We start from the raw sequence: 25518 nt of genomic DNA on the forward strand, positions 1-25518 counted from the left end.
CAAGTTAAGAGGGATGCTTTGGGTCAGAGACTCACTGAGAATGGTGTAAAGCTGAGGAGGGGAATTTTATTCATTTATTTTGTATAGAATAAATTAATTTGTCAAATGTCGAAGGCTAACTACGAACAAGTAATTTGGCACCAGTTATAGGGTGATACCCACCAAGCAATCCTTAACTTTGCTTCCAGCTCTAGAACTATATGGCAACTCATGCCTGTAAATTCCCAACTTCATGTGAGAATGGACAGACATAATTGAAACAAATGTATTGCCCCCATTCTCCACTTCAGTAATGAACTAGGGTATTCTATAGTGACAGTACAAACAGCATCAAATGCTATGGATTTTTGAGGAGACATTTGGGGAGTCCAAAAATGAAACTACTTTAAGCTTCCAATCAATACAATTTATTAAATAATTGTTGAGGTTATTGACAACCCAATAATCATTTGCTGTACAATAGTTACCATGGACAGTTTATAGGCTAACACAAATGTCTTAATCAGTTAACAATCTAAAGCCTAACACAGAGATCCTAGGCAGAGTGGCCAAAATCCCAGATAGCGGCTGCCATAGTTGCAAGTACAGCTTGCTCTCCTGTTGGGGGGTGGGGGTGACGGTGAAGGAACTATATAAGCAAATAATTCTGATCCATCTGTAGAGCTAGGTGATACACAGTTGTACGCAAGAGATCCATGTGCATTTGCATTATATTTAGGCATGCTAGCCGTATGTCATAGTTGATAGTTACAGAATTAGTAGAAACTAGACAACCTGTGACCCGTAGGGTCATCGTTTCAGAGATATTTCCTTACCAAAAGAGAGAAACAGAATGACAAAGCACAGTGGGAGCCTGACCAACTTATGACTTGCTCCTGCTTCTCCACTGATTTTGCTTGTGGGAAGCTGGCAGGGAGCATGAGAAATCTTCCTTCCTTCCTTCTTTGGACTGTGGACTGTGTGGAAAACTGCACCTCTGCTCCCCATTCTGTCTTGTCCCAAGGATCCCCCCTTGAGAGAGGAAGAGGGCTCACCTGTGGATTACTGGCACCCCTCAGCCAGCCCTACCTCACTGACAAGCATCTTGTCCTTCCCCCAACATCCACCACCATTAAGAAATTTAAAATTTCAGCTTCGTTTCCAAAGCAGCCAATCATTGCTCGCCCATTGGGCCTTGCTGCCAGCCAATTGGGCAAAGGGGACAGAGGGAGGTGGAAAAGAGGTTAGGGATATGCCCATAATGACCAGGGCTGAGTGCCACTGCGTAGTAGCACCCAAGTGCTGAAGTGGCCACAAGGGTCTCAAATTTCAATGCCATGGGAGTAATGGGTCCCGGATTTTGGACGCGTTATGTAAGTTAGCCCATTTGAGGTACCTTGGTTCAAAAATGGTTGTCCTGTGATGTACCTTTCTGCCCAATTGAAGGTTATAGACATGAGAGTTTTAGTATTATATAGACGATAGTTTAGAATTTACATCTAGATCTTAAATCTTTTGCACTCCTTGGAGATCAGGATTTGAGAGGGATATTTTCATGAATATTCTACATTGCAATGAAATGCAAAAACGTAAATGAAAAACTTTTGACAGAGGATGAAAAAGCCGGATTATTAATCAGTCCTTTCTTCTGATTACTTGTTCCCTCTTGTTCAGGTCTGGCCGAAACACAATGATGTAACATTTGGGGAAAAAGATGCAACCCAGAAGCCCAGCACCAGAGGCTAAGATGGAGAAGATCTCCACAGCCACCATGTATTTCCCCTTGGAGCTCAGGTATGCTGGGACAAAGGATAACCAAACACTGCAAAAGACCAACATGCTGAAGGTGATGAACTTGGCTTCATTGAAACTGTCAGGTAATTTCCTGGCAAGAAAAGCTGTGGTGAAGCTGATAAGAGCCAGGAAGCCCATATAGCCAAGCACACAATAAAACATGGTCACAGAGCCTTCGTTACATTGCAGGAGAATTTCTTCAGTCACTGAGATGATATCAACATCTGGGAATGGGGGAGCCATTGTCAGCCACAGAGTACAAATGCCTGCCTGGATGAGGGAGCAGGAAACAATAATGCAATTAGTTAGTTTTTTCCCCACCCACTTCCTCATCCAGGATCCTGGTTTGGTGGCCATAAAAGCCAGAACCACTGTGATGGTTTTTGCCAAGACTGAAGAAACAGCCACCGAGAAGACCATGCCAAATGTTGTCTGTTGGAGAAGACAGGTCCACTTTCCTGGCTGGCCAATGAATAGGAGTGCCAAAAGAAAGCAGAGCAGGAGGGAGATGAGGAGAATGTAGGTCAGATCCCGGTTGTTGGCTATGACAATGGGAGTGCTGTGGTGCTTCAGAAATGCTCCAAGCACAAGAACCGTAGTCAAAGAAAACGAAAGTGCAAGACAGGTTAAACTGATCCCTAATGGTTCTTCATAACTCAAGAAGCTAATACTTTTGGGAATACAAAAGTTGCGTTTCTTGTTTGGATAGTATTTGTCTTTGCATCTAGAACATTCATTTCTGTCTGAAAAAGGGAAAGAAAAAAAAAAACAGATGTGATGGAATTCTCATTAACATTCTGTATAACTGTCCAGGATGGCCTAATTGCAATATAAGGAACAATTTGGGTCTGGTAACTCTCCAGAGACCAAAGATCCATGTTTTGTTTTTTGCATTTAATATTGTTTGATATGTTATTAAATTTGGTTTAATTTTTATTTTATCATTAGAATCTATATATGTATATGAGAGAAGGAAAATACAAACCATAGTCATTGTAAAGGTATAATAATAGAAAAAGCATTTCCATTTATCTTCTGAGTGTGTTAGTACAGAGCATACACACCCTATCTGGTTGAATGAGGATTATAGTATGTTGGCCAAAATGTGCCCAAACTGACAGATTTGTTCTTATCACTAGCAGGGAAGGCTACCAGTGCCCATTGTATAACGAATGCTGATCAGTTAGTCTAAACCTTCTTTGTCTTAGTAGCAAATGTTATATGAGAGATTCAGTTGATCAAAGACCTAATGAATTGGAGAGGTTAATATCTACGGGCCCATCTGGGGATAAGGAAGGCATATGGAAGATTGTGACTTGGAATGTAGGATGAGTAAATGGAAAAGTTATGAATTAATGAATGAAATGAAAGAAAAAAACAGACAGAAAATAGGGTGGAGAAAGTGCTACAAGAAACATGGTAGATAAGGAATAATTAAGATTAAACAGATAGAGAAAATGCAGACCAATTTTGATGGAAATAGGAGAAAGAGGTCCAGAGAAGGAGACTCCAGCAGAATAAGCAGAATTAATAATCAAAATGATGAAGTGATTTGGGATAAAACTGAAATGAGGAAATACTGGAAAGAGTGTTTCAGAGATTTGTTTGGAAATGGCAGTGTTATTTCAAAGAATGAATTTTATTTATTTATTTATTTATATATAAAATTTGTCACTGTCCATCTCGTTGAAACAACTCTGGGCAGTTTACAAAGTGGTTAAAATCAATTAAAATTACAATATACAATAATCTTAAACAAATGGAGAATAAATAGATCCAAGGATAGATGTTAAAATTTGGTAGGCACTCAAGGAGGGTCATCAAGGTGCCAGCCACCTCCAAGATTGGGTAAGATTCTTGTCACCCCACGCAAGCTGGGAGAGCCAGGTCTTTAACCCTTTCCTGAATGCTGGGAGGATAGGGGCCTGCTACATCTCTGGGGGGAGAATACTCTAAAGGGTGGGAATAATAGCAGATAATGCTGTCCTCCTGGGCCCCACCAGCTGACACTGTCTTGCTGACGGTGTCTGAGACATGCCCTCTCTGCCTGACCAGGCGGGACAGGTTGATGTGATGGGGGTGAGACGGTCCCTCAGGTTACACTGGAACCATGCCATGTAGGGCTGTAAAGCTAATAACCAACACTTTGAATTGGATCTGGAAGCAGACTGAGACCCAGTACAGCTCGTGCAGTAAAGATGTTATATGTGCCCTTCTGGCAGCACTGAAGATTGTCCGTGTGGCCCCATTTTGAACCAACTGTAGCTTCCAGGGCTTCAAAGGTAGCCCATGTAGAGCATGGTGCAATAGTGTAACTGAGAAGAGACCAGGGCATGAGGAACTGACCAGAGAGCCTCCTGATCCAGGAAATGGCATAACTGGTGCACCACACAAAGGTGGGCAAAGGCCCTCCTGGCCATGACTGCCACCTGCTCTTCAAGCAGGAGTCATGAGTCCAGGAGGACCCCCAGATTATGGACCACATCTGTTCAGAGCCAAGGATGTACCAAGGATGGTAAGGGCGGCATTATGCAGATGCAATACAATGAAGAAATGTTGACATTTCGCCTCTCTCGCCGCCACAAGGTAGTCCTTAATAGTGCCTCTAGCTTGTGTTCGGTTGGGTTCGATCTTTGTTTTCCTCCAGTGGCGCTTTAGACATTGCTTAACCCTTTTCAAAATCCTCAACTCCTCTGTAAACCACGGGGATTGTTAGGTTCGATGGGTCAAGAGACTCTGCATGGGTGCAATCTTGTCCAAGGCCTCAGCCGCTTTCCTATTCCAGGTAGTGGTCAAGGCCTCCGCTGGACTTTGCAGCAGACTCTCGGGTATCCCCAGCTATAATTATGGGTAATCAATGAGCCCTTTATTCAACATCATTTCACTGAGTAAAAATTACTAAACTTCTTGAATTTACTCAAAGTATTATATTTATTGGGTGGGTTTATTTAGGAAAATAAGGAGCAAATGAACATCTCATACCATTCTTAGTCGAAATCATCCCTTCTGGACAAGGAATGCAGTCATAGCAGCAAAATGGCTCCCCTTCCTTCACTTTCTTGTGGAAACCAGGATAACAAGTCTCACTGCAAAGAGAAATGGGTTTCACCTAGAAATTAAAGAGGAAAATGATACTCTGAAGTATAAATCCTGAAGATTTTTGTTCAGTGCGCACATCTGAAATGAATACGTGTCATTGCACATTCCCAATGTAGTAATAGGAATACTAGCTAGAAAAACAGTTTTACACTCCAACAGTAGCAATATAAGGCTCAGTCAAATCTCAATGTTTTTAGATTAAGTGCCTCAAATTAATAGCTATAGCTATTAATAATAACTATGGAGGATCTACTGTTATTAGTACTGGGAAAAGATAAAAAACACTGCTTTGAAAGCAGAACAGCTAAGGATGAATGTAGCCTTGGTCCATGGTGGGGTGGGGGTGAGAGAGATTGCATCAGGAGGACATGGTGGCCCATTAACTCACCCCTAAAAATGTTACTGGGGCATCACTCATGCTGGAGATAATACGACATGACAAAGAGCTCTCGAGGTTGCTAATGGGGAAATAACTTTAAGGAAGAAGTTACTACTGTCCAATAAAATGAATTTACCTATCGGATTAGAGAAACAATATTAGTGCAAATCCAGGGTCAATAATGAAATCCTACCTGGTTAAACCAACTGTGCCATGAAATAAACTCATCGTTGATGGTTAATATTTCATTAGGAGGAGCTAGATGATCCACATTCCCAACTTTCACATGGAGAAAGGATTTGTTTGGGAAAGCAATTAAGTTGATAATATCAAATCCAGCAGCTACCATTCCATTTTGGTCAAAGGAAATCTCTTCCCCAGCACCATTGTTAAAAGCAACACCTCTCAGAAAGTAGTGGAGCTGAATTGAAAAGAAAGATACAAGAGTTTGGAAAGACTAAATTGCCGGCCTCCATAATGATAATTTTCAGAACAAAGAAAGGGATTTTGTTGCATTCAAGGTATAGCAATTAAAGAGGGATGGACTCAAGGATATGAATTGAAAGGATCAGTGGGAGAAGCCAGATTATTGTTGGTGATAAAACAGATGGAAGCAATGGATTTCACTAATGGTCCCTTAACTTTCCCCAATATTTTGAATCATGCTTAATAGAAAAAAATTACCAAATTAGAAGCTGTCTTCTAAAGCCATATATAGTTATATTTCCATGGGAGATTCAGAAATGAGGGAATTATACTAAAGTTATACTCACAAATGTGAGGTATTATGAGGAAGGGACCCAATCCAATGACAGTGTTCGGTTTATTACCTGCCAGAAGTCTTGACTATGAATCTTCCTTCCTACTCTATCCATCCTTGATCTCTTGGTATTTCTAGAGGAGGATAGTGCATGTAAAGCATGAGCTATGGCATAAATAGCATTGTAGATGCTGTAGCTGTGGCCAGTCATGTCCATTTCGAAAAGGAGCCCAGGAAGGCTCCCCAAGTCCTCTTTTCCATGACAAATGTTCTCATCTACATCACTCATAATTATATCTGGGAACACACAGTCAAAGGCTGCTTGCCAGAAGTGTCTGATAAACCCATCTTCCTTTGCGATGAAGGGGTTTTGTTTCTCCACAAATGATCTGAACTCTGGTAGAGCAGTGGAGTGCATTGTGAAGAAGAGGGCACCATCGATTATTTTGGCATCCCAATTGCGTTGAAAGAGTATTGAACTGAACTCCATCTGTGCTGTCATTATCCACACAATACCTTTTGGTTTACTTCTCACTTCTTCTATTCTTGGCATATAGTGTAGCCACAACAAATAGCCCATTGAAAAAGATTCTCCATTGAACACCAATACGTTCGTTTTACCACCCATGACATTGTCATAGATTTTTGCTCCCTGCTGAAGCATGCCATCAAGGCTTGTGAAATCAGTTGTTTTGGGGAATTGTTGAATGAAAGAAATACAAATACCCCTTTTGGAAAAAAGAGGAATCGCTGTTTGTACAAATTTTTCTCCCTGCTCATTGTCCATGATAAGGATCCCAATCCATGTCCAGTTAAAATGCAGGAGCAGCAAGACAATTGCTGCAAGTTGAAGAGCTTCTGGGGGAACCATCTGGTAAAAAAAAAGGCCTGGGGTTTTATCATTCATGATTGGAGCAGAGCCATAAATGAGCTAGAGAGAAAAAGGAAAAGAACATAAGAGCAGCATTTAGATGACATTTTCAAATCTTCATAGTGCTCAACATTTATATAATTCATAATCCTTATGGCAACTCTTTAACGGAGTCTTGCCTGCATGGCTGAGGTGAGAGTTCCCTGAATTTCCATTTGTGGGATATATATCATTCTGGAAGGTATAAATTGCTGAAGTCTGTTGAGTGCTACTGCCCTGATGCTAGAGATCAGGGGGAATTATGAGAAGAATATTATATACTCTGACCTGGTTCACAACCAAGGAGGAGATTCATAAGTGATGGTAATTAGACTACCTACACAGCATTTTCTAACTAATGGATATCTACAGATAGATCAAAATATCTAGCTAGGCAGCCAGTCACAGCACAACCATCATAACTCACAGTAAGGATAACTTACTCTACCATACATCAAAAATATCTCAGAAACAACTAACAAGTTATGACAACCCCTTGTCATTTTTGTAGCACACAAACCAACATCTCTCAAAAAAGAGATCCCAGAGATCCAGTAGCCAAAGAAGACAAACAGAATAATTTATAATATCCAATGTAGGACTATGAAAACCACTATCTAGAACAAACAAGTGATAGATTTACAGAATGTATCCATGAACATCAACTGGCAGTTAAAAGACATGATGAAATTTCCTTAAATTCAAAACATACAGACAAGTTCAACCACAATTTCAACTGGGAAAAGAAACACATTTTAGATTAAGCCAGGTTTAATTCCTAGCAGTTTTGTGCTTGACATCAATAGACGTGTATTAATAAATTGTATTTATAAACCTGCCAAAAAGAATAACCAAAAGTCAAAGAATGAGCCCTAAGGACATCCTCCCTTGTCTTACACCCAGATATGCAGGATTCAGCACAGACAAGCAAGAACATCTGGGAACAATCTATACCAAAACTGGTAGGACCAGCTGCTATGTATAAACTACTTCCAATCCCAAATTGAAAGATGGAAGGAGAATACTGAAATTTTGTACAGTAGAGATGTTAACATCCAAAGTACCTTAGAAGACAGTCCTTACTTACAAGAGCCTCTAGGACTAGGAGACAACATTAGATTTGAACTCTGGTCACTATCAAGTTGGAGGGCTACAGGAATTGTTAGCATACTCACAGAAATACAGCAAGCATCAGAAGAAGAATCAGAAAAGGTTCTAACCAAGCTATGCCAGCAAACTTGGAGAATGACACAGTGGCCATGAGATTGGAAGAGGTCAGTTTACATACCAATACCAAAGAAATAAGACTTAACAGAATGCAACTATTGTACAATATCCTTAATTTCACACAATAGGAAAATAATGCTTAAGATCATCTAATGCAGAACAATACATACAAAAGGCCAAAGAACACAAGGCATTATTGCTGATGCATGCTGGATAATTGAGAAAGCCAAAGAATATCAGAAAGAAGTCCATATGTGCTCAATTGATTATAGAAAGGCCTTCAACTGTATAGACCATGTCAAGATGTGGAACGTCCTTAGAAAAGTGGGAATACCAGAACATCTCATTGTTCTCCTGGATACCCTACATGCAGGTCAGGAAGCCATAGTCTGGAGGGTACATGGTGAAAGAGACTGGTTGACAAAGGAGTAAGACAAGGCTGTACAGGTATATTCTTCCCCTATTTTTTCAATCTGTATGCTAAATATATGTATTAAGGGAAGCTGGAAGAATATGAGCATAATTTCAAAACTGGAGGAAGAAACATCAATAACCTATGCTATGCTGATGACACCACTCTGATACCGAAAATGAAAATTATCTACAAGCTTTAGCAATGAAAGTCAAGGAACACAGTAAAAAAAAAAGGGATTATGATGAAATATAAAGAAGACTAAATTAATAACAACAGCTCCAGCAACCTGCCTTCGAACTGAAAATAAGAATACTGATGTGGATAGCTTCCTCCTTTTAGGGTCAACTATCAACAGCAAAGAAACCAGCAATCAAGAAATATGCCCTAACTAGCATTTGATAGAGAAATGAAGGCTTTGGAAAAGATATTCAGATGCCAGGATATGTCTATATTTACAATGACCAGAATCAGGAAGGCAATGGTTTTCACTGTGATGCTCTAAGGAAGAGAAAGTTGGACTCTGATGAAGCAGGATAGAAAAAGTATGGATGTTTTTGAACATTGGGGTTGCACAATACCATGGATAGCCAAGATAACAAACAAATGGAGCCTAGAGGAAATCAACTCTGAGTTCTCACTTGAGGAACAGATGACCAGATTCAAATTATTCTACTTTGGACAGATTATGTAAAGATGTAACTCTGTGGAGGAGTCTATAATAGCAGGAAAGTTGGAAGGAAAGAGAGGGAGAATGCATTCGTCTTCAATGGATTACTGGAAAATATTGCAAATCATACTAATCTGTAATACCCATCTATAAACATAAGGGTTCCATTAGCATCAGTGGGTCTTAAATGATTGAGGATTAACTGTTCCCATTGATTTAGATTGGATCTCACTCCAATTCACTGAGTTCACACAAGCCACTTAACATTAAAACCAGTTAACTAAGACCAGTTGTATTGTTCATGAAATACGTTGTATCCAGAGAATAGAACCATCTAATTATGTAATATGATGGCATGGTTCACACAACATGCTAAGAGAATGGTTACATTTTGAAGAAGTCACTGAATCACAAACTTCACATCCACCTTATGAAGTTATTATATATCAAATCAAACCCAAGACATAAGAAAACTACCTTCCTTCATTAATTTGCAATAAATGGAATAGTTGGGCAATGTGAGCCCAACATATAGGAAAAAAAATAACCCAAGAGTCAAAGAGCCAGTACAGAAACTCCTTATATCGCCTTAGAGATATATGTTCTGCTATATTCAAAGGACTTAAACCCATATAAATGGAATAGCACTGCAGACTAAATGGGACATATATGAGCACTGACTCTAGCAATTTCAAGGCAGTTATATTAACCACTATTTACTTGAATATATTCAACATGGCAATATAAAACTGCATCTTGAAAGTAGGACACGAAATGGAGCATGAAACTTGCAGGGAAAGAAGTCCTACCTGTGGAATCTTATAGATATCCAAGATAGTTGCCACATGAAGGGAGATCTGGGCATCCAATCCTCCAACAAGAGCTATTATTTTATTCTGGATGTTACACAGGTAGTTGGGGACCAGTCTCTCAGCTGCTGATAGAAGTAGCATGGTGGCCTGATAAGTCCTTCGAGCATTGTCATAGCTATCATAGATGTAGAAGCCCAAGGTGAAGTTGGGTAAGATTTGTGGGTTTTCATTGATCTTCTTTATAGCAAATGTCAAAGCCAGGATGTATTGGTAATTCTTAGGAACCATACTGCAAGGAGAATTGCATTGCGCATCAGAAATATATTCTACCGGTTCTTATATTCTAATCAATAGTCATGCAAATAAGTGGATTCAGCAGGCTACTTTCACCAATTGTCCCAAATCTTTGATTGAATGTTAAATGTCATCAGGTTATAGTGAATGGTTAATATCAGAATGTAGAGTTAATATGTACAACTGTATCTGCATAAAGGACTCAATGATATTTAATATCAGAACACAGAAAATTCTGAAGGAAAATTGTGCAAAGAATTTGGGTCATAAAATCATACATGGAGAATGTCTGGAATTCACTCACATCATGAGAGCTTTCCAAAAAGGAAGGCACTCAGACATCTGGCATAGAGCCAGGCTGGACATTCACAATAGACTTTTGGACTGGTAGACTAGTGGACTAGTAGTAGTCCACAAATGGACTAGTAGGTTTTGCAGTGTATTTAAAGGATTTGTTATTTTATTAGATATGAAGCAAATTAATAGATCTTTTGTGGGAAAAGTACGTCCTTCTAAAATGTGAAAGAAGTCTAAATCAGGCTTCCTGAACCTGTGTGACCCTCAGGTGAGTGGGCATGAACTCCTTGCATTCCCTAGCCAGGATAAGAGGGGTGAGAATTGTTGGAGTGGAAGCCCATCTATTTGGAGATGCTCAGGTTTCAGGAGTTTGCTTTAACCATACCAATATATCCCATACTGCATGTTCTCTGGTTGGGGCAAAAAAAAATTTTCTTAGCAACTCCTTAACTTCACCCAAGACAATCAGCTATTATTATCTGATAGCTGTGCTCAGATTGGAACTGCATGAAAATATAAACAAATAATAATTTAATTCCTTACCTAAGCTCTCCAAGCAATACTGGTGGGGGATGATCTTTGAAGGTGACTTCTTCAGAGACCTCAGTACTTTGAGAAGTAATTCCACCAAGCATAACATCTCCTGGATGATGGTTAATGTGATATGGAGGATATGGATGAAGGATGTTGCACCTCTCACTCTTGCACCCCACATGGGGAAGCAGCACTAGTAGCCAGACCAGTAAAGTTGCCATCCACATTATAAGGGAAAAGTCAAAGACCCTCCTTTATTCTATTTCTTTATTAACACTCCCTGCCTCTTGGGGAAGTCTTAATCTTGGTGTATCCAGGATCAGAATAGCAGATCCTGGCCCTTCTCCCTAGCTCTAAAGGGGGGGGGGGGGAAGAGAGAGAGAGAGAGGAGAGAGAGGGAGAGAGAGGGAGAGGGAGAGAGAGGGAGACTAACAGAGGGAGAAGAAAATCACCTACTGGTCTTTTTTATTTGCTTTTCTAATGCAGGCTGAAATTCAGAGGGATTTGGAGAAGCAGTAGAATTAAACCTAGTAATTTAGATGTGCAAACAGGAAGGTAATGATTAAGTCTGAGTTCAGTTCCCTAAGGAAGTGCTGGAGAAATTGTGTTTTTCAAAGTTGTACTAATATTTTCTCTCCTATTCTGATAGCAAGTAGGAGATTTGGTTTAGATCAGGAATTGCAATGGCATGTGGGAATGACCTTGGGAGACAGGGGGGAGAGCCACATGCATGTGAACGGTTGGATGAAAGGCATTAGCCTGCAGAAGGAATGTGGGCATGGGAAACGTCTCAGAAGGGACCCTCCCTAGTTTCTTGGGCTGCAAAGGCGAGGGGGAGAAATGTACTTTCAGAGTTGCAAGATTGATGTCAGCCTTGGAAGGTAGTCCAGACAGGAAGCACGCCCAGATGAACTAACTCTATTGTAAGGTGACATTAACAGACTCTTGCAAGTCTGAAAGTCCATTTCTTTCCTGTCGCTTTTACAGCGGCACAGGTATTTATATGTGCCCCTAGAAGACCACATGTTACACTTCTGCTGTGCGAGCTGCATTGGCTGCCAGTTTACTTCTGGGTTCAGCTCAAGGTCTGGTTTTGATCTTAAAAACCCTACATGGCATGAGACCAGGTTATTTGAGGGATCACCTCTCCCCAGTCCCTTACATCTCCCCATCCCACCAGTCCTGGCAGGAGGGGTATATTTATGGGTCTCATCTGTTAAGGAGTTCCATGTGACAGGACCCAGGAGATGAGCCTTTCCTGCCATGGCACCCGCCCTCGAGAACATCACTTCCCCCGAGGTGAGATTAGCCCCAACCCTACTGGCCTTCCAGAAATCTCTTAAAAAATGGCTTTTCCAGCAGTCTTGGGTTTCCATAGAAATCGAGAACTTACAAGATGACTGTATTGTGTGCAGGATGTTGGTCTATTCCCTTCTGTCCTTATTTGTATTTATGTTTAATTGTTTTTTATGGTTATTTTAGACTTGATTGTTTCTTTTATCGTATGCCACACAGAGTCACATTGGTGAGATGGTTGACTATATAAATTTGATACACAAATAAATAAACAAACTGACCCCTGAAAAGGCAGTAGCAGTTCTATCAGGACGAAATGCTATGGATTGTAAAGGAGACTAACACATTCTGGGAATCGAAAAATGCAAGTATAATTAATATCCACTCATTTCCTTTTATTAAATAATATTTGAGGGGAATGACATAAATGGTAATCAAATAATCATTTACTGTTCAACAGTTACCATGGGTAGTTTATGGGCTAACACAAATGTCTTAATCAGTTAACAGTCTAAAGGCTAATGCAGAGATTGTAGGCTACAATGGCCAAGGTCCCTGATTGCGTCTGCCATAGTTGCAAGTGCAGCTTGCTCTCCTGCTGGGGGGAGGGGAGGCAGGAACTGTACAGGTGGATGATTCTGACCCATCTGTAGAGCTAGGTGATGCACAGTTGTAGGCAAGAGATCCGTTTGCCTTTGCATTTCTCTTTGAAGTTGTTGCAAGGGTGGATCTGTAGCTAAGTGACTGATAATGACTGGCAGCTGCTTTGAATCTGAGAGCCAGATGCCAGGTCCTCCTGACCACTGCATATGGAAAGAAGACACTCTGTTGCTGCTGAGCAATTGTCAAGCTGTGAGTCTGTCACTGAGACCAGGACAAACATGATGAGATTGTCTATCTTCATTACAATCTAGGCATGCTAGCCGTACTTCACAGTTGACAAATAATTAATAGAAATGATAGTTTAGAATTTTAATCCAGATGTTAAATGTTGTGTGCTCCTTTGAGGGCCACTTATTACTAAATCTGATAGGGTCAATTATATGACAGATAATTCTTCACACACTTTGGATTCTTTTTTATTTATGTTTTGTTTATTTACCGTATTTAAATAAGTAAAAAATATAAAATATTTATTTTTTATTCTTGCTCTCCTGTTCAAATAAGCCCACCAAACTGAGGTGCATTCTTCTACCCACTAAGTGACCCCTGAAAATAAGAGAGTGTTTATCTACTAGCATCCTTCAAGGTTTACTTACTCATGTTTCTATCTCACCAGTTGGTTTCTGACCAACTCCAGAACGGTGGTACATGATCCAATAATAATAATGTAATCACTGAGATTCCTTCTCATCAACAAGTAAGTAACAAAGGAACAAAAAGTGAACCTGCTTCAGAAAAGATGCTGAAAAAGAGGAAAAAGCCTCAAGAACTGATAAGAAAAGTTGGATATATCATTCCCCTTTAGTTAAATCTTGATTTTGCTTTTCAAATAAAAATAACTGCAGAATATTGGAAAATGCAGAAAAATTATGTCAATCAGGATCTGAGAGGGATATTTTCATGAATATTCTACATTGCCTAGAAATGCAAAAATCTAAATGAAAACCTTTTGATAGTGGATGAAAGAGACTGATTATTAATCAGTCCTTTCTTCTGATTACTTGTTCCCTGTTGTTCAGGTCTGGCCGAAACACAATGATGTAACATTTGGGGGAAAAGATGCACCCCAGAAGCCCAGCACCAGAGGCTAAGATGGAGAAGATCTCCACAGCCACCATGTATTTCCCCTTGGAGCTCAGGTATGCTGGGACAAAGGACAGCCAAACACTGCAAAAGACCAACATGCTGAAGGTGATGAACTTGGCTTCATTGAAACTGTCAGGTAATTTCCTGGCAAGAAAAGCTGTGGTGAAGCTGATAAGAGCCAGGAAGCCCATATAGCCAAGCACACAATAAAACATGGTCACAGAGCCTTCGTTACATTGCAGGAGAATTTCTTCAGTCACTGAGATGATATCAACATCTGGGAATGGGGGAGCCATTGTCAGCCACAGAGTACAAATGCCTGCCTGGATGAGGGAGCAGGAAACAATAATGCAATTAGTTAATTTTTTCCCCACCCACTTCCTCATCCGGGATCCTGGTTTGGTGGCCATAAAAGCCAGAACCACTGTGATGGTTTTTGCCAAGACTGAAGAAACAGCCACCGAGAAGACCATACCAAAAGTTGTTTGTCGGAAGAGGCATGTCCAGTTTCCTGGCTGGCCAATGAATAGCAGTACTGAAAGGAAGCATAGCAGGAGGGCAATGAGGAGAATGTAGGTCAGATCCCGGTTGTTGGCTATGACAATGGGAGTGCTGTGGTGCCTCAGAAATGCTCCAAGCACAAGAACTGTAGCCAAAGAAAACGAAAGTGCAAGACAGGCTAAACTGATCCCTAAAGGTTCTTCATAGGACAAGAAACTAATACTTTTGGGAATACAAAAATCGCATTTCTTGTTTGGATAGTATTTATCTTCACATTTAGAACATTCATTTCTGTCTGAAAAAGAAAAAAACAGATGTGATGGAATTCTCATTAACATTCTGTATAACTGTCCAGTATGCCATAATTATTATATAAGGAACAATTTGGGTCTGGTAATTCTCCAGAGTCCAAAGACCTGTATTATTTGATATGTTATTAAATTCTGTTTAATTTTTTAATTAAATTAATTTTAATTGATTTAATTTTTATTTTATCATTAAAATCTATCTATGTATATGAGATATGCCCTCTATACAGGAAAGGCTAGTAGCCTGGTGTATATCTTTCCTGTCTTTGTAATAAATGTTATGTGATAACTTCACTTGATGAAATGTGTAATGGATGGGAGAGGTCACTGTCTATAGTCCCATTCAGCAGTGACCATGGCATATGGAAGTTTATGACTTGGAATGCAGGATGAATAAATGGAGAAGACTATGAATTAATGAATAGAATGAAAGAACCACAGGAAACATGTTACTGTGAAAATAATAAAAAGGGGAAGGATGTAATAGGTATGCACAAAGATAGTCTGATCTTGTGGATTGGAGCTGATCAATCCCTTCAGGGAAGATATAGGTTTTATTGTGAATGAGAGTGCTGAAATGTATTAGAAAGTACAGTTTGGTGTCATCTGTCATAGGCTGTTAGGGTATTATGAAAGTAGGAACTCACAGATTTATCATAGTTACATATTAAGCTCTAGCAAATGGTGACACTGGAAAAAGCAGAGTTGAGTTTTTGGGAAAAGTGTCCAATATTTTGAATCAATGTGATCCAGGAAAAAGAAAAAGATCTGTAAATAGATACATGTTCTAAATGAATGTAGGGTGGCATGAAAGCACTACCACTAATGTAGTGGATAAGGAATAATTAAGATTAAACAGATAAAATGCAGACCAATTTTGGATGGAAATAAAAAATGCAGGAAGAGGTCCAGACAAGGAGACTCCAGCAGAATAAGTAGAATTAAAAATCAAAGTGATGGAGTGATTTGGGATACAACTGAAGGGAGGAAATACCGGAAAGAGTGTTTTAGAGATTTGTTTGGGAATGATAGTGATATGTCAAAGAATGAACTTAAACAAATGCAACATAAAAAAAAATGAAATGCATTCTGTGAGAATCTTGAAAAATGCTAAGGGTGCAGATGTAGATGTTAATACCTACAATTGAAGAATGGTTGGTGGAGTTGACAGAATTTGCACAGGAGGCAAAATTGACTTGTTTGATTAGAGAAAAGACAATCATTACATTTGTCAGTGGTTGGAAACCCGTTATGGACTTCTTGCTGAAAATGGAAAAAAATGTACTTGTGATTTATGGGTTTGATGATTAGGAAGGGTAGATTATGGAAAGAAGGGAGCTATGATGCAACCATAGAGAGAGTGGATAAAATTTGAATGCATTTATAAATGCTTTAAAGAAGATGAGAGGCCATTTCTTCATATTCTGTCTTTATTTTTCTCTCTTTTTTATTTTTCTCTTTCTTTTCTTTATTTTTTTCTCACCACTTTTACTTTCCTTTGTTTTCTTTTTCCTTTAAATGTTTTTATTCTGTCAATTTTTTTTCAATAAAAATTAATAAAAAAAGAAGTGCAGTGTGGCTTTATGTGCAGAGGTGCCAACGGGATTTCTGCTCTTCAGCATAAGACCGAACAGTGGACTGTATTATATATCTTGGATTCTAAAGGCAGGAGAGGAAGGTTAGAATGTTTGATCTCCCAGAAGAGATAATCCGAGACAGGGAGATCACAAAAAGTGCCAGTGGATGTACTTGCACCCAATTTATTATGAACTACATCTAAAGTTTCCATGCCAGCCTTTCCTTTCTGAACTGCCTCCTGTCTCTCCAATCAGCAGGCTTTGATCACCAGGGAGAAGAGGACTCCTTATTCTCCAACTCAGTTTTAAAGATGGGACCTGAAGCATGCCCAGTCGGTCAGAAGCTTACCGGTAGCCAGTGCAGCACAGGCCACAGAGTTGTAACATGGGCGTACTAGAGGTCATTGATGAGTGTGGTGGTTGTTGCCTGTCTCTGTATTCAGCTCCAGCCTGAAAACTGACTGGGTCCAGACAATGCACTTCCTCCAGGACCCTCTGAAATGGCAATCGGGTTGTCAGTTTGCTTCTGGGTCCAATTCAAGGTGCTGGTTATGACCTTTAAAGTCCAACATGGCATGGGGCCAGGTTATCTGAGGGACCACCTCTCCCCAATTACATCTACCTGTTCCATCAGATCTGGCAGGAGGTACATGTTGTGTGTCCTGCCAGCCAAGAAGCTTCATTTGGCAGGACCTAGGAAGAAAGCCTTTTCTGCTGTGGCACCTGCCCTATGCAACATCATTCTCCCCAAGGTGAGATTGGCCCAAACCTTGTTGGCCTTCCGGAAGGTCCTCAAAACTTGGATGTGCCATCGGACTTGGGGATCCCATGGAAGAGTGGAGCCTATTAAATGGCTGCACTGTGTATAAGTTTAGACAGCACTCTCCCCTGGATTTTAGTTATTATAGCTTTTAACTGTTTTTAATTGGTTTTAATGGTTGAATTTTATGATCATTAGTTTGTGTTTTAATTGTGTATAGCACTCAGATTCACATGCAAGTGAAATGGATGGCCATGTAAATTCAATGAATGAATGAATGAATGAATGAATGAATGAATGAATGAATGAATGAATGAATGAATGAAATCTGAAGGTTGGAAATTGGATGAAAATTGTTGAAACAATTTTTGTTTGTGAGGTAAATAAGAAAAGATAAATGGAAAGGTTGTTGAATGACTGTGGACTGAAGTGAGGGATCAGTATGAAAGAAGTGCATTGAGGTGGTTGGGTCTTATAAAGAGAAAGAATGTGGATTGAATCCCCAAACTAACTCATGATGCAAAAATGAGAAGTTTAAAGAACAAAAGAAGCGTATGAAAGAATGCTTGGATGTGATGGAACGAGGGAGGGAGGAAGGCAAGGAAGGAATGGCACAGTGAATGGTGTTAGTGTAAACTAGTTTTACCGACATTTCCTTTTCTTATCTCATGCCACTGATTTCTTTTTCTTACTACTTCTTATTCTTTTTCTGTGCTCTACATTGTGATGCTTACCCTGAAAGGAAATAGCTTGATGGGCAGTGTATGTATGTGTTTACGGTATATCTCATGATGAGTTCTGTATGTATGCATGTGTGTATGCATGGACACTACATTAAATAATATATTTAAAACATTTCTGCCTTAAATCAATTCATGTTACATAGACCTTGACTACTATATGAAGCAGTTCTTATTTTCTCTCTTGGACTAGCATCAATTAAGAAATGCCATGTCATATTCTTTTACTTTCCTTACAGAGGTCTGCATATTCACCCTTATTTGGGATAATTTAGTTGTTATTTAGTTGTTCTGAGTTTCAAATTATAAGCATATGTATAAAATGTAGATGTTGAAGCAAGTGCAGAGTCATCTATGGAAAATTCCATATGTTAAACCTCTTGGTCAATACAACAGAAAGCTGTTTTAATGTTTTCCTTTGAATTCTTTTCAACCCAATGGAATGCTTTCTGGAAAATATGAAATGAAGGCGTGCAGGGCTCTTTGGGTTTGCCCTCAGCAGGATAGTTCTATGAAAACTCAACAGAATAAGGACCAATTTGGTGTGTTGGGAGAAGTTAGGGAAAGGAAGATCAAAGTGGAAAATGGGCTGGATCACTTTGAGGGCTATGGAAAGATTTTCCCCCAAATGTCCCCAGTGGATCCTTATGGGCCAATGACTCCTCCATTCTAAGCCTCTTATTGTATTGACTGGATATGAGGGGAATTTAGTCCAACAGATCAGGAAGGTAAAAGATGCGAAAACACTGATCTAAAATGGTTCAAAGATAGCTGCACCTTTGGAAAGATGTTTCCTAAATGACTGGATGATGCTTTTAGGTGTAAATGAAGATCTGACAACTTCATTTTTTGAAAAAAATAACATTATAATTATGGGTAATCAATGGAACCTTTATGCTTCAACATTTCATTGAGTAAAAACTATTGAATTCTTGAATTTACTCAAAATATTATATTTATTGGGTGGGTTTATTTAGGAAAATCAGGAGCAAATGAGCATCTCATACCATTCTTGGTTGAAATCATCCCTTCTGGACAAGGAATGCAGTCATAGCAGCAAAATGGCTCCCCTTCCTTCACTTTCTTGTGGAAACCAGGATAACAAGTCTCACTGCAAAGAGAAATGGGTTTCACCTAGAAATCAAAGAGGAAAATGATACTGTGAATTAGGGATCCTGAAGCTTTTTGTTCAGTGCGCACATCTGAAATGAATACATGTCATTGCACATTCCTAATGTAGTAATAGGAATACTAGCTAGAAAATCAGTTTTACACTCCAACTGTAACAATGTAAAGCTCAGTTAAATCTCAATGTTTTGGGATTAAGTACCTCAAATTAATAGCTATAGCTATTAATAATAACTGTGGAGGGTCTACTGCTGTTAGTACTGGGAAAAGACCAAAAACACTGCTTGAAACCAGAACTGCTAAGGATGAATCGGGCCTTGGTCCATGGTGGCCTGGGGGTGAGAGAGATTGCATCTGGAGGACATGGTGGCCCATTAACTCACCCCTAAAAATGTTACTGGGGCATCACTCATCCTGGAGATAATATGACATGACAAAGAGCTCTCGAGGTTGCTAATGGGGAAATAACTTTAAGGAAGAAGTTACTACTGTCCAATAAAATGAATTTACCTATCGGATTAGAGAAACAATATTAGTGCAAATCCAGGGTCAATAATGAAATCCTACCTGGTTAAACCAACTGTGCCATGAAATAATCTCATGGTTGACGGTTAATATTTCATTAGGAGGAGCTAGATGATCCACATTCCCAACTTTCACATGAAGAAAGGATTTGTTTGGGAAAGCAATTAAGTTGATAATATCAAATCCAGCAGCTACCATTCCATTTTGGTCAAAGGAAATCTCTTCCCCAGCACCATTGTTAAAAGCAACACCTCTCAGAAAGTAGTGGAGCTGAATTGAAAAGAAAGATACAAGAGTTTGGAAAGACTAAATTGCCGGCCTCCACAATGATAATTTTCAGAACAAAAGAAAGGGACTGTGTTTAATTCAAGGCCCATTTCTTCTCAATGTACTGCAATTAAAGAGAGATGGGCTCAAGGATATGAATTAAAAGGATCAATGGGAGAAGCCAGATTATTGTTGGTGATAAAAGAGATGGAAGTAATGGCTTTCAGTATTGGTCTCCTAACTTTTCCCAGTATTTTGAATCATGCTTAATAGAAAAAAATTACCAAGTTAGAAGTTGTCTTCTAAAGCCATATATAGTTATATTTCCATGGGAGATACAGAAGTGAAGGAAGTTATACTAAAGTTATACTCACAAATGTGAGCTATTATAGGAAGGGATCCAATCCAATAATGGTATTTGGTTTATTACCTGCCAGAAGTCTTGGCTATGAATCTTCCTTCCTACTCTATCCATCCTTGATCTCTTGGTATTTCTAGAGGAGGATAGTGCATGTAAAGCATGAGCTATGGCATAAATAGCATTGTAGATGCTGTAGCTGTGGCCAGTCATGTCCATTTCAAAAACAGGCCCAGGAAGGCTCCCCAAATTCTCTTTTCCATTACAAATCTTTTCTTCCCCATCACTCATAATTATATCTGGGAATACACAGTGAAAGGCTGCTTGCCAGAACTGTCTGATAAACCCATCTTTCTTTGTGATGAAGGGGTTTTGTTTCTCCAAAAATGATCTGAACTCTGGTAGAGCAGTGGAGTGCATTGTGAAGAAGAGGGCACCATCAATTATTTTGGTATCCCAAGTGCGCTGAAAGGGTACCGAACTGAACTCCATCTGTGCTGTCATTATCCACACAATACCTTTTGGTTTACTTCTCAGTTTTTCTATTCTTGGCATATAGTGTAGCCACAACAAATAGCCCATTGCAAAAGATTCTCCACTGAACACCAATACATTAGCTTTACCACCCATGACATGGTCATAGATTTTTGCTCCCTGCTGAAGCATGCCATCAAGGCTTGTGCAATCAGTTGTTTTGGGGAATTGTTGAATGAAGGAAACACAAATACTCCTTTTGGAAAAAAGAGGAATCACTGTTTGTATAAATTTTTCTCCCTGGTCATTGTCCATGATAAGGATCCCAATCCATGTCCAGTTAAAATGCAGGAGCAGCGAGACAATTGCTGCAAGTTGAAGAGCTTCTGGGGGAACCATCTGGTAAAAAAAAAGGCCTGGGGTTTTATCATTCATGATTGGAGCAGAGCCATAGACGAGCTAGGGAGAAACAGGAAAAGAACTTAAGAGCAGCATCTAGATAATATTTTCAAATGTTCATAGTGATCAACATCTATATATTTAATAATCCTTATAGTATTAATTTTCAACAAATTGAATAGTTGGGCTACGTGAGCCCAAAATATAGGGGGGGGGGGGGAAAGAAGACGCCAAGAGCCAGAGAGCCAATACAGAAACTCCTTTTATCACATTAGAGATATATGTTCTGCTATATTCAAAGGACTTAAACCCATATAAATGCGAATAGCACTGGAAACTAAATGGGACATATATGAGCACTGATTCTAGCAGTTTCAAGGCAGTTATATTAACCACTATTTACTTGAATATATTCAGCATGGCAATATAAAACTGCATTTTGAAAATAGGACACGAAATGGAGCATGAAACTTGCAGGGAAAGAAGTCCTACCTGTGGAATCTTATAGATATCCAAGATAGTTGCCACATGAAGGGAGATTTGGGCATCCAGTCCTCCAACAAGAGCTATTATTTTATTCTGAATGTTACACAGGTAGTTGGGGACCAATCTCTCAGCTGCTGATAGAAGTAGCATGGTGGCCTTATAAGTCCTTCGAGCATTGTCATAGCTATCATAGATGTAGAAACCCAAGGTGAAGTTGGGTAAGATTTGTGTGTTTTCATTGATCTCGTTTATAGCAAATGTCAAAGACAGGATGTGCTGGTAATTCTTAGGAACCATACTGCAAGGAGAATTGCATGCCATATCAGAAGGATATTCTACCGGTTCTTATATTCTAATCAATAGTCATGCAAATAAGTGAATTCAGCAGGCTACTTTCACCATTTGTCCCAAATCTTTGATTGAATGTTAACTGTCATCAGATTATAGTTAATAGTTAATATCAGAATGTAGAGTTAATATGTATAACTGTATCTGCATAAAGGACTCAACAATATTTAATGTCCGAAGACAGAAAATTCTGAAGGAAAATTGTGCAAAGAATTTGAGTCATAAAGTCATTCATGTAGAATGTCTGAAATTCACTCACACCATGAGAGCTTTCCAAAAAGCTCAGACATCTGGTGTTGAGCCAGGCTGTCAGACACTATTGTATTTTTGAATTGGACTAGTAGATCTTGCAGTGTATTTGAAGGATTCATTATTTTATTAGATATGAGCCAGCCTAATAGATCTTTTGTAGGAAGACAATGTCCTTCTAAAATGCAAAAGAAGTTTAAATCAGCCTTCCCAAGCCTGTGTGACTCTCAGCTGAGTGCGCATCAACTCCTAGCATTCCCCAGCCAGGATAAGAGGGACTGAGAATTGTTGGAGTGGAAGCCCATCTATTTGGAGATGCTCAGGTTTCAGGAGTTTGCTTTAATGAGATCAATATTTTCTATACTGCATGTTCTCTGGTTGAAAAAAAAAACAACTTTTCTTAGCAACTCCTTAACTTCACCCAAGACAATCAGCTATTATTCTCTGATGGCCATGCTCAGATTGGAACTACATCAAAGTAGAAACAAATAATTGAATTCCTTACAGAAGGTCTCCAAGCAATACTGGTGGGGGATGATCTTTGAAGGTGACTTCTTTAGAAACCTCAATACTTTGAGAAGTAATTCCACCAAGCATAACATCACCTGGATGATGGCTTCTGTGATATGGAGGATACGGATGAAGGATGCTGCACCTCTCACTCTTGCACCACACATGCGGAAGCAGCACTAGCAGCCAGATGAGTAAAGTTGCCATCCCCATTACAAGGGCCAATCTCAAAGACCTTCCTTTATTTCCAGAACACGTCCATCAGCGTATTAGCAATTAACACTCCCTGAGTTAACTGCAAATTTGGGAACTCTGACTCTTGGTGTATCCAGGATCAGAATAGTGGATTCTTACCTGTACATAGTCCCTTCCCTTCTCCCTAGCTCTAAAAGCTATTGATTTTCAAGGAAAAGAGGGAGAGAGAGGGAGAGAGAAGCAAATCATCAGTTGGTCTTTTTTATTTGCTTTTCTAATGCAGACTGGAATTCAGAGGGATTTGGAGAAGCAGTAGAATTAAACCTAGTAATTTAGATGCACAAACAGGAAGGTAATGATTAAGTCCAAGTCCAGTTCCCTAAGGATGTGTTGAAGAAATTCTGTTTTTCACAGTTGAACTAATGTTTTTCCTCCTATTGTGATAGAAAGTAGGAGATTTGGTCTAGATCAAAAATTGTAATGGCATGTGGGAATTTCCTTGGGAGACAGGGGCATGAGCCACAGCCAGGGGAACGGTTGGATAAAAGGCATTAGCCTGCAGAAGGAATGTGGGCATGGGAAAGGTCTCAGAAGGGACCCTCCCTAGTTTCTTGGGCTGCAAAGGCGAGGGGGAGAAATGTACTCTCAGAGTTGCGAGATTGATGTCAGCCTTACAAGGTAGTCCAGACAGGAATCATACCCAGATCAACTAATTCTTCTTTATTTAAGGTGGCATTAACAGAGTCTTGCAAGTCTGAAAGTCCATTTCTTCTCTGTCGCTTTTACAGCGGCGCAGGTGTAAAGCATGTTTGCCCCTGGAAGACCACATGTTACACTTCTGCTGTGCGAGCTGCATTGGCTGACAGTTTACTTCTGGGTTCAGCTCAAGGTCTGGTTTTGATCTTAAAAACCCTCCATGGCATGAGACCAGGTTATTTGAGGGACCACCTCTCCCCAGTCCCTTACATCTCCAGCAGTCTTGGGTTTTCAAAGAAATCGAGTACTTACAAGATGGCTGTATTGTGTGCAGGATGTTGGTCTATTCCCTTCTGTCCTTATTTGTATTTATGTTTAATTGTTTTTTATGGTTATTTTAGACTTGATTGTTTCTTTTATCGTATGCCACACAGAGTCACATTGGTGAGATGGTTGACTATATAAATTTGATACATAAATAAATAAACAAACTGACCCCTGAAAAGGCAGTGGCAGTTCTATCAGGATGAAATGCTATGGATTGTAAAGGAGACAAACACATTCAGGGAATCCAAAAATCCAACTATAATTAATATCCAATCATTTTGTTTTATGAAATAATATTTGAGGTTACTGACATAAATGGCAATCATATATTCATTTGCTGTTCAATAGTTATCATTAATAGTTTATAGGCTAGCATGAATCTCTTAATCAGTTAACAGTCTTAAGGCTAATACAGGAATCCTAGGCTACAGCGGCCAATGTCTCAGACTGCATCTGCCATAGTTGTAAGTGTGGAGCTTGCTTTCCTACTGGGCGGAGGGGGGGAGGAACTATACAGGCGGATGATTCTGACCCATCTATAGAGCTAGGTGATGCACAAATGTAGGCAAGAGATCCATTTGCAGTGCAGTTTGCTCTCCTACTGCAGGGCCGGGGGGAGGGGGCAGGAACTCTACTGGCAGATAATTTTGACTGATCTATAAAGCTACTAGATGCACAGAGACATCCATTTGCATTTGCATTTCTTTTTGAAGTTATAGCAAGGGTGGAGCGGTGGCTACATGACTGATTATGATTGGCAGCTGATTTGAACCTGAGGGCAACATGCCATGTCCTCCTGGCCACTGAATATGGTACAAATGAGAGTTTAGAATTTAAATCCCGATGTTAAACCTTTTGCACTCCTTTGGGGGCCACTTATCACTAACTCTTATGGGGTCAATTGTATGATAGATACTTCTTCACATTCTCTGGATTCTTGCTCTCCTTTTCAAATAAGCCTACCAAGCTGAGGTGTGTTTTTCCACCCATTAACTGACTCCTGAAAATATGACAGCATTTATCCATTGGCCTCCTTCAAGGTTTACCCACTCATGTTGGTATCCAACCAATTGGTTTCTGATGTATTCCAGAGAGGTGGTACGTTACCCTACACTGACAACATTTTCACTGTGATTGCTAAGCATTTCTTTCTCATCAGCAATGATGAGTAAGTAAGAAAGGAACAAAAAGTGAATGTACACCAATTCCCTTTTGATATATCTTGATTTTGTCTTTAAATAAGAATGAAACTACAGAATATCTGAAAAATAGGGAAATTATATAAATAAGGCTCTAAGAGGGATATTTTTGTAAATACTTTACAAAGCATATACATGCAGAAATATGGATTAAAAACTTTTGAGAAAGGATGAAGAGAATATTAATAAGCCAATCATTCTCATTAGTTATTCTAATGAAGAAGGATCCATGTAGAAATTTTACAAAAGATGTAAAGAC

General features: G+C 39.5%; 2 protein-coding genes across 2 annotated transcripts; both read right to left on the reverse strand.

Moving 5' to 3' along the window:
• Nucleotides 1-1614: 1614 nt before the first annotated feature.
• LOC148215714 (vomeronasal type-2 receptor 26-like) lies at nt 1615-11394 on the reverse strand. The gene is made up of 6 exons (XM_088142403.1): nt 11177-11394; nt 10040-10331; nt 6082-6942; nt 5445-5672; nt 4756-4882; nt 1615-2516 (listed from the first exon to the last, which is right to left on the reverse strand). Exons 1-6 carry the CDS (start codon nt 11392-11394, stop codon nt 1615-1617), a joined length of 2628 nt encoding a protein of 875 aa, XP_087998529.1.
• Nucleotides 11395-14106: 2712 nt separating this feature from the next.
• On the reverse strand, nt 14107-22032 carry LOC148215715 (vomeronasal type-2 receptor 26-like). The gene is made up of 5 exons (XM_088142405.1): nt 21742-22032; nt 20449-21309; nt 19794-20021; nt 19106-19232; nt 14107-15008 (listed from the first exon to the last, which is right to left on the reverse strand). The coding sequence occupies exons 1-5, from the start codon at nt 22030-22032 to the stop codon at nt 14107-14109; spliced, it is 2409 nt and encodes an 802-aa protein (XP_087998531.1).
• Nucleotides 22033-25518: the final 3486 nt, after the last annotated feature.

The sequence above is a fragment of the Python bivittatus genome, unplaced genomic scaffold (assembly GCF_059951505.1).
Source record: "Python bivittatus isolate LINGU-HERP-01145 unplaced genomic scaffold, Pbiv_v1 ctg000440_np1212, whole genome shotgun sequence".
Taxonomy (NCBI): Eukaryota; Metazoa; Chordata; class Lepidosauria; order Squamata; family Pythonidae; genus Python; species Python bivittatus.